At 31.7% G+C, this 10,747-nt stretch overlaps 1 protein-coding gene across 1 annotated transcript; it reads left to right on the top strand.

Moving 5' to 3' along the window:
* The first annotated feature begins 3,850 nt into the window (after positions 1-3,850).
* Positions 3,851-6,557, top strand: LOC123193995 (thioredoxin-related transmembrane protein 2). The gene is made up of 10 exons (XM_044607099.1): positions 3,851-4,207; positions 4,279-4,323; positions 4,409-4,465; positions 4,627-4,696; positions 4,809-4,850; positions 4,938-5,011; positions 5,751-5,821; positions 5,910-5,995; positions 6,105-6,214; positions 6,328-6,557. The coding sequence occupies exons 1-10, from the start codon at positions 4,073-4,075 to the stop codon at positions 6,388-6,390; spliced, it is 753 nt and encodes a 250-aa protein (XP_044463034.1). The 5' UTR covers positions 3,851-4,072; the 3' UTR covers positions 6,391-6,557.
* Positions 6,558-10,747: the final 4,190 nt, after the last annotated feature.

Here is a 10,747-nt window from a genome sequence, read left to right as displayed (position 1 = left end):
CATGTCAAAAGCCAAAACCGACGGTGCCAATGACACGTGGCAATAATGGATAGTGTCTTGCCTTTTCTTGGATGCTTCAATTAAGCTTGAGGTGAGGGCAGTTGAGTGTATATGGGTCTTTTCACAGTCTACGATAACGTGAGAGCACGTGCCGGCCGGTCACCTGAGTTGTTGGCAAGGCACGTGTATTACATCTCCCTGTCACGTGGGCTATCCATAAATTATGACGTGGATGAAGGTATCTTTTCTTTTCCTTGAGCCATGGGCTAGAGAAAATGTGCATAGGATAATGAAACATAACGTAAAACTCATTGAAGATGGACCAAAAGTGAAATGGTCAAAGAAGAAGACAAAGGCCAGTTGCAGCTAGACAGGCTTCAATTAGAAGCCCAGTTGCTTTTCTTTTTAATCATTTGCCTTACTAAGATTGAAAAAACAGTTTGTAATGATATATTAAGATTAAATTTTTAATTTATTTTATTTAATGATTCTGAGATTAGTTATTTGATTTAAAATTTTATTTGTTTACTATAATTGGGTTTGACTTAAAGGGTAGTTCGATGAAAATGAAGGAACATGGCACTCTTATCATGCCATCCCTGCAACTCTTGTATTCCTCTTCTTGGTGGTTAAGTAATTGCTATACTTGGCTGGCCTGTAAATGAATACTAGTAAAAATACAAGAGACTTGTATTGTAATACTGTGTATGGTTAGCAGTTTTTCTTATCATTCCGTTGTGGCTTCGACTGACAGCCACAAAGGCATAGGCCATATTCAATTCAATGGCCTATTAGACATTTTCACTTGGGCATTTTAGATTCATCCAATTGAATGAGGCATTTTAGGGGATGTGGTCTCAGGTCAGGCCCAAACTGCCCTGATGTCTCCTATGTTTAGTTGAGGAAGGATCACAAAACGGATCATCTAGAAAGGCATCAAAGTAAATCTCATGAACAAAGCTTCTTTCGTTTGTCCGTAAGCTTTCCATAAATCTTGACCATCACATCCCCATGGCCTTGGACTATTAACTACATTTTAAACCGATGTAAGAGACGAAATCTCTCTGTCTTGAGCTTAATGTTGACAATATAAGAGATGTTTTCTTTCCTTTAAGCTAGATATAAATTTTTAAATAAACTTAAAACAACGGCTAACCCAGATGACAAATCAAATAAATAAAAATTGAAAATTGAAAAAAACAAACCAAAATTTTAAATGAGAAAAATATCAATTAACTTATCTATAGAATATATCAATTGACTCATAAGTGTTAGTCAAATACTTGACAACCCTCGCTAAACATTGAATATAGTATATATTGGTTACTATTAAATATCAATAACATCCACTTAACATTATAACTAATAAAATATAAAAGCAACCCTTTTAATGCCTACTCGCAAATACCAATTAATTTTGACCATGTCTTAGTGCCTAGTAAAATATTATTTAACCTATCAAAAAAGATCATTTACCTATTAAATAAGATCGTGTTTACTAGGCACCTTACATCTACCAACAGGATTTCAAATATTTGTGGACTACATTTAACTCTTTTTTTTTATAATTAAATAACAATCAAAACTTTTTTAAATTAACTTTATGTTATTGGTGAACCAATTTTAACTTGAAAAAACAGAATATTCATAACCAACTGTTTTTTTAAGTTTTTCTCTTTTAATTTTGAAAATCTCAAATACTTATCCATAACAAGTTAAAATTAACAGTAGTAACGATAAAATAGTTATTTTATTTATAATATTAAAAATAAATTAAAATATAATCTCTTTTCCTCCCCTAAATTTTAAAAACTAAAAGTTTTACTCAACCTAAGTTTTTAAAAAATGACATTTTTTCTTAGGGTTTAGTTTCAAGATGTCCAACGCCATTGCCATCATCCTCTCTCTTTCAAAGTTTTATCTCCCTCTGACGGTCTTTCTCTACCCATTTAGATGCTTGATTAACGTCAAAGAAGGTATAGAGGGAAGATGATCGTTTTCTCAAAAGAAGACCTCTAGTAGGTTCCGTTAATTTTTTAAAGTTTAAAGAGCAAAAAGATATAAAATTTTAAGTAATTAGAATTCTGTTAATTTTAGTTATTCATGGGTGGATATTTCAACTTTCAAAATTGAGGAGAAAAAACTTGGAAAAATAGTATAATTTGGGTGGGAAATGGTCCTTTGGCCTATTCATAATAACAAAATCCTAAATCCAACCCAAAACAAAAAATTATAAATCCTATATCATAAACACACAATAACTAGAAAAAAAAAAAAAAAAACTCTAGATATAAAGGAATAAAACACTTTTTACTAACATTTATACCCATTTTCAGTAAAATGTGATTAGCAATTACGACTAATTTGTCCAACCTCATTTTATTGGTTAAATCCTTGTAACCCAACCTTAAAAGGGTTGAGTGTTATATAATAGACCATCTTATTATAACTGATTTAATTAGTTTCCTTAATTTGACCTCAGATGGTTGAAGTATTATTAGTAGAGTTAGATTCAAATTAAACTTATTTTAAATAAGTTTAAACCTTTTTCAAATATGCTAGAATTTGAATTCGAATCGAGTTTTTAACTAACTTGTTATTAAAATGACGTCGTTTTAATCTATATTGATCAAAACGATATTATTTTGTATCAAAATTTTTAGCTCATAAGTTTGGTGAGTTAAACATTCTAAAACTTAAACTCGAAAATGTTAAACTTTCAAACTCAAGTTTGAGCTTGTTCCAGACTTATTTAAATTGAACTCGAATTTAAACTCGAATAAATTCGATTCAAATCCAATCCTAATTATTAGTGTTAACTCAAAACCCATATTGTGCTTTCATTGAACATAACTAAGAAAAATGACCCTATTACCCTATTCTCCCATGCCTAAAAACCTACTAATCAGCCCCTTTGACCTTGATAAACTTTTTTGGCCAAACGACTATTTCCCACCCAACGTTTAATGTTTTCTCAAAAGTCTCCCCTTTAATTATGGAAACACCAAACACCCACCCATGGCCGGTTAGATTTAACCAAACCCTAACGCCTGAAAATTTTATCTCCTTTTGCCCCCCTAAACTTTAAAAACTAAAATTTTCTCCCAGTTTAAGTTTTAAAAAATGGCAGTTTCACCCTAGGGTTTGGTTTTGAAATCTTCGGCGACCGTTCTGGCTCCATTGCTGACGACCTCTCCCCAGACGAAGTTCTTCGTCTCCCAAGGCCAAGCCGACGCCGATCGAGCCTCCAAATGGGAGGAAAACATTCGCCGGAAGGAGAGGCTGCTTCGGGAGGGAGAGGCCATCGGCAATGGAGCCGGAACGGTCGTCGGAGATTTCAAAATCAAACCCTAGGGTGAAACTGCCATTTTTTAAAACTTAGGCTGGGGGAAAATTTTAGTTTTTAAAGTTTAGGGGGGTAAAATTAGATTATATTTTAGTTTATTTTTAATATTATAGCAAAAATGACGATTTTACCCCTACCACCGTTAAGGTTTGATTAAATCTAACCGGCCATGGGTGGGTGTTTAGTGTTCCCATAGTTAAAGGGGGGACTTTTGAGAAAACATCAAACCTTGGGTGGGAAATAATCGTTTGGCCAACTTTTTTTTGTTTTTTTAGTACTATTAAATGCATAAATAAATTATACAATTTTATATATAAATAATAACATATTAATATGTGACTAGATACTTTTAAATTAGATATAAAATTATATTTAATTATGTGATAATATGTTATTGTTTACACATAAAATTGTACACGTAGCTTTATAATTCCTTTATATTAATAATCATGACAGTTCAATTACACTTTTAACCTCCTATTAAACTAACGGCTGTGTATTGATAACTGGGGGTCTTGAGTTACGAACGACTGATACCTCAGGGGTTTTATGGATCGCTTTGCTTGAACCCGGTTGACTTCCGGGTCGGGTTAGAAATTGGGGAAGAACAACAGAAGAGGATGTAGAAAACAAAGCATGCAGTGCTTAGTGTGATTCGAAAATGGAGAAGGAAATAGATTGAAACCCTACAGAACGAAGCAGGTCCATTTCAGAAAAATCCGAAATATGGAGTGCTTGAATCAAATGTTGTCGGAGCCCTATTGCCTCTTCCACTTTCTCACTTTCTTCTCTTATTTAGTCGTTCGCACTTCTGCAGCTTTTGTTCTCTCTCCTCAGATCATCAATCATCTCTTTTATCGGGTATTCTACTTCACCATAATCAATTTCTCATTGATATTTTATTTTTTATTCATTCTTAAAATTTTCTGCAGGAGATTCAAGGCATTCTCGCGTTATCACTGTTGGTCGCTATTAAGGTGTTTTTTTTTTTTTTTAAATTATGGTAAAACCAGTTGTTTAATTTAATTTGATTACTAATCTTAGAATTTTTCTCTACAACAGATAGTGAGAGTGGAAACATGGGAAGAATTTATTGCTAATACTTTGTTCTACGCTAAGGTGATCACTTAAAGCTTAATTTTCTGATGCTTTTATGATTTTTATTAATCACTGTGCTTATGCATTTGATAAGTTACAGAGTGCATCATTAATTTCTCACTTTCCCTTGTACAGCTTTTTACTATTTGAAACTACTGAATTTTGTTGATTTGCTTTTTCAGGTTCTTCTACTAGCTTTTTGTCTAATAATTGATTACCATTTGGCTCTTTGGTATATGGTAATATTTTTAGGTATGTGTTATTGTCTTGCGTGCTGTTGATGTTTTGGGGCTTTCTAGTATTAACCATGTCAGCAAAACTTTTATTTTTTTAGTGCGCATTTACCATGGTGTTTTTTCTGCAGTTATATATATTTTAACGCAGCAGCCTGCCTTCCAAGGACTAGGTATGGAAATTTGGTTCTCCTGTGTGGTTTTTATTAGAACAATTGAACTTTGAGGATTTGAACTTTCATTTCTATTGAACATTTTAGGTACTGCCAGTAAATTGACCCCATTGCAGTTGGAAGCCTTGCTGACAGAAGGAAAAACAACACGGTTTTGGCTGGTTGGTAGTACAGATTTATTCTTTTATGTTTTCATTTTCTAGAGTTTTTAGTATTTCCAATAAGTGCTTACTGGGCGGTGCTTTTGTGAATGGTTGTGCACTGTTGTTTATAGTTGAGTTCCTCATTCTTCTTGGTGTCTTAAGACTAGTATGTAATTCCCCTGTCAGGGAAAGTTAGTTTAGTTTCGTAGTTATTTAACATGTCCTAGAACTTTTGCCTTGCTAACAAATAACATTGGTGGCCTATTGTAGAAAGCAAGAAATATAAGTATTATACATTTTTTTGTGAATTTAACATAATATGTAGTGTGAAAATTCTTAAAGGACCTTGAAAGCTGTAATATCCTTGTATTTTTGGTTGAATTCGAGGTTCATTTCCTAGAATGCATGCCATTACACGGGCTTTGGTATATGTTTTGCAATTTCTTAATTGGAGGTAGATTGTATATCCTTATTATAACCTGGAAAGATGTGTGACTTTCAGATGAAACAGTCAGGTTTGTTATAGTGCCCCGCTTTGTGGTTTAACATCACATTTTCAAATTTTACTGCTAAAATCATTCTCAAATACACTAAACTTTTCTTATGTGGAGCAATAAAAAATTTTTTTGAGATTTTTCATACAACTTCTTATTTGTTGTTGATTTTGCAAGTTCTTGCATTCCTTAATGATATGTTCAATATACTCGATTTTTCAAATTTGCTTGATATATAGGAGTGAAAAACTGAAATCTTACAGGTAGAATTTCGAGCTTTGTGTTCATCCACTTGTGTACGTGCAAGCCGGTGCTTTCCTGAGCTCTCAATTACGTATGTTGGTGAATTTTGCTTTATTCAATTTTCTTAAATGTTGGCTGTTTCTGCTAACCTTTATCCTAACTCTGTTTCCCTGTGGCAGATATTCAAACAAAAATTTATCTTTTGGAATAGTTGATCTTGGACTCTTCCCAAATGCTGCAGAAAAATTTGGAATATCTCTTGGTGGTAAATTATTGTCTGTTTCACTCAAATTTATTGTTTGGATCTTCTTCTAATTAATCCGGTCTTGTTATTAATTGTCCCTCAACTACTGTTACTAAACTCAACCTTGTAGGGAGCATGGGACAGCTTCCTACATATATATTATTTGAGAATGCTGCTGAGATTAATCGGTTCCCAGAATTTAATTTTGAAGAAAATTTTTCTCATCCTCCCATTTCCAAGGTATGATTTCAACTGCCCTAACTATATTCTCCTATTATTTATTTACCCCAGTTCTTTTTAAGGTGAGATTGCTCTAAAATCCAAATACTTACTCTAACTTCCATGCATTGCAGAAACTTCTTTCCCGGCATTTTGAGCTGGACCGGCTTCTAGTTGAATACGTAAATGGGAAATAGAGAACTGATTTAGGCCATGTGATTTTCATTTTCTTTGTAGTTTTCCATTGAAATTCTTCATTATTGAATATTGAGTGGTAGAGATCATGAAACTATTACTTTGATTTTTGTAACTAATGAATATTATTTGTTAGTTCAAATTTGTTGAAACTGATTGATTCCTTGTATATTTTCTTCCATTCTAATACTGTTGGAACTATTATTTTCTAACATTGAACACAGTAACGTATTTCTTTACTGTTGAAATACTACATAATCCATGCTTTTCTTTTTCTTATTTGAAAAAATTGTCTCTTTGGATGTATGTTGGACGACTTAGAAAACTTGTTCAAGCATGGAGCCGGCCTGAGAACTGTAACAACATTGATTTCTTGATTAGAATGCTATGACTTTGATTTCTTGAGTTGACATTGATATATTACAGGTGGATCGAAAATGTGGAACAGTTTTTTTTGCAATGGAAACTCTTCGAGGGTCCACATGTTTCTCTTCAATCTTATATGTGAAATCTTTACCTTGCAGATTTGAGGTCAGTGGCTTCAACAGTAGAGGATACGTGAGGGAAGAGAATTCTATCATCAATGGGTCAGGCATGAAATATTATGTAATCTGAGGAAGAACAACCAGCAATAGACTTTGAGTGAATGTAATTTTCCCCGGCATAGGATTCCAAGTCTCCTAATGTAGCCAAATTTATGACAAACGCGTCTAAAAACGTAACATAACGGGTCAAAATGAAAATTATAAAGCGAGAGACCAGTTCTGGGCGATGTAACATCTTGTAAGAAAGCTCCTCAATACTGATGACCATTTTTGGTACAACCACCATAACTTGACAACAAATCAATTAGGTCAGAAGTCTCTTTTAACCAACTCATATTGTCATATTCATGCTCAATCAACCATGCATCCACCCTAAAAAAAAGTTGGTGTGGTTGAATATATTGAGTGAGGAAGCGTACATGCAATGCAAAGATATTATTTGAACAAATGAATCAATAAATACGGCAATTGGACGGATAGTGGTCAAGTACCTTAATCTTCATTCTTGTTTTTGTATAGATTTTAGTCATTCGTATTTTTCTCTTTATCTTTATCAAAAAATTTTTTCCGATTTAAAAAAGGATGGATTGAATATCCAATTTTACGAATTGAGCTGTTACATCTATCCATAAGATAGTATGCACCAATAAGGTGGGAGTCGTGAGAGAGTGAGAAGATGAATGATTATTTTAAGGCTTAAACAAAATGATTGTGATGCGAGGCAGCAGCATGATCATCGAAACAAAAGCTGGGCTTCGTTCAAAATGGGCTGACAGCCTTGTCTTGTGTCCCAAATGCCTTAAACCGTAAAGACAAAGGAAGCTTTTCTATTTCCAATTCCAAACTTGTAGCTCACGCATGGTGTGGCGTAGAGGGAAGCGCGTGAGCTCAATCATTATCACAGCTGATGGACCACTCGCTATCAACAGTAAACCGAGATTTGCGTCCGGAGTGCCGCCGCCGAATATTCTGATTTAAAAAATAAAATAAAATAAAATCTTCCTCAACTAACCGGGCCCAAAAAGCCTCTATTTCCCCGCCGCTAGATGGGGCCCACCAATTGGCTGTCGGCCCACGCTCAGGTCGTCCCACTGACACTTTTCGTCACTCCCATTTACTTGTGCTTCGCGTGCCCTTTTAGGATCGTGTAGTATGAAGACATGCTTTGTGATTGTACTGCTACCCCACACACATTTTAAAGTCATGCATTTCCCAGAGATAAAATTAACCTTATAAATAAATTATAAACTTATTAATATAAATTAAAATAATAATTTATGATTAAATAATGTAATTTTTTATTTCATAATTATCATTGTAATTTAATATTATTTATTTGCTATTAATTTGTAAATAATTCATAATTTTCGGGTTACATTTGTCACGCTTTTCAGCTGAAAACAGTAACAAGCAGACAGAACTACGTCGTGTCACGGTACAGGAGAACAGAAGTGTTAAAAGTCCGTTACGTTGACGAAACACGAAGTCACGCTTTCCTATACTAGAACAGAAAAGAGTTCCTATTTTTTGTCACGCCGAAAGATCTTGACACTTGTTCTTTTCTCATTGGCTGTCTTCCGCTACTCACTTTCTTTTTTGTTACCCTCACTCCTCCACGTTTTTGTCTTTTCCTTTTTAATTCTTATAAATAATTTTAATTCAAATTATTAACCTTTTTGGATAATCTATCTAGTAGTACTAACAAATTTATTTACATTTCATCAGTATTTAATCCCATCATTAGCCTGTCAACTAAAAATTAAGGAAATGTTACATCATGCTTTAAATATGAGATAATTATTTTATTTTACATCTAAAGTTTCAGATAAATAAAATTATATATATTTATCTTAAATATATAAATATGTATATTTATATATCCGAAGTAGGTACATATAAAATTACTTATTTTATAATATACCAAAAGAATTAAGGTCTTAAAAAGAAATAACTAGTGTTTTTAATCTATTTTTTGATACAAAAGAGTAATATTATTATAGATGATGTGTCATCATATAATTAAATAGTATTTTTATATTTAATTCAAAATTATCCAATTAGATGATAACACATTATCTATATACTCAAATTATATATAAAAATGTATATACATAATTTTACTGTTTAAAAAAATACAGAAAAATCATATAAATGTAGTTAACAGTGAATGGTACAAACAACATATAATAACTAAACAAGTTGTCTATATAAAAGTTAACTTAGAATACAGGTAATAGTTATTCCATCTAAAAATAGCGAGAAAAGTAAATTTTAATAATTCTACAATTTGTGCAACAAAATCTTTCAAAAAAATGTTAATAACATAACAATAAAGATAGATTTTCAATTGATAAATTGAACTAGTTTAAAAAACCTACTTTATTCATTATGACTTGCATAGAATTACATCTCTAATTTTACAAACTCTTTATTAGTGGATTTTACAATCAATAATTTGGTATTTGAAGGAAGATCTTCGAAAAACTTTTTTTTTTTTCAGCAAATACTCTTCCTTTTTCAATCTAAATTAAAATTTTTTTTCCCATGACTCCTTATAAAAGAAAAACAAGTTCAAAGAATTTCCAAACGGTCAAGTTATTGAAGTTATCAAAATTCTTAGATAGAAAGTGTTCTTTGGATGATCGAGTTTAAGTTAAAGAATTTCACATCATTGGAGTCTGAAAGTGTTATATAGATTGGAAAAGAATAATATGAATGATATATAGAACGTAGATCTCTTACTTACTGAGTAATTATTGTTTGTTCATTTTCTTATTCATGTTGCAAGTAACACGTAAAAACTACACATTTGAGTATTTGTATGATATATGTGACATATTTTGACACTTTTGCTAGATATATGTTTCAATTAAGGGTATTTTAATAATTTTTTATAAAATGTTTTAAATTTCACATTCTCTAATAGGTGTATCATACATTTACGTAAAAGTAACACTTCTCTTTAAAGGATGGCACTTATAGGGAAAAATATTACATTTAAACCTATATAGGCTAACTCTTAATTGCTACTTTGGTTAATTGGTCTAACTTATTTATATTCCTAACTAAAAGACTTTGGCTACTTGCAGAGGATGTCTATGAACCTATGCTTGGAGAGAGGCCTTCGAGCCTATTTGGTATATAGTTGTATCATTAACTAAAGTGAATTAACTCCTAAATGACATCTAGAAACAAAAATACAGTAAAATATTAGTAAACATATCATTCTGAATCATTTCTAAGAATATTTATACCTATTTAAATATCTACTCGCTACTACCTTCAACCTTATGAATCGACTACGAGTTCAAGAATCAACTAGTTCTACCCATCGATTTTGCAATGCATTCAATGTAAAATAGAAACATTGTTTGAATCACTTATTATAAACAATTATTTTAATCTTCCATGTGTCATTCATCTATTCAAAAAATGAAGAATTTTAAAAATTGTATTCGAATTTCAATAACTAAGAGATAATTGTTATACACTCAAACATTCTATTAGGGAAAATATATGAAAACTACACTAAAGAGACATTTAATTACTGTATATCATGAATCACTAATTACATAATAACTTAACATATCATCTATATGTAAAATATGAATATAAATCTTTATATTCGAAAATAACGAAGAAAATGAGTTTTTACACTCTTATAATTTATATAATTATACGTCACTTTTATATCATATTCGTACAAAATAACAATTATCTTATACTTTTATACATAACATGATGGACAAAATTCTTCAAATATCTAAATTCAAAGTACTAAAATTTAGGTGTATTATATAATTGCAACTAAATT

This window comes from Mangifera indica, chromosome 13 (assembly GCF_011075055.1).
Source record: "Mangifera indica cultivar Alphonso chromosome 13, CATAS_Mindica_2.1, whole genome shotgun sequence".
Taxonomy (NCBI): domain Eukaryota; kingdom Viridiplantae; phylum Streptophyta; class Magnoliopsida; order Sapindales; family Anacardiaceae; genus Mangifera; species Mangifera indica.
The sequence above is the reverse complement of the archived record's forward strand: the minus strand, read 5'-3'. Positions and strand labels throughout refer to the sequence as shown.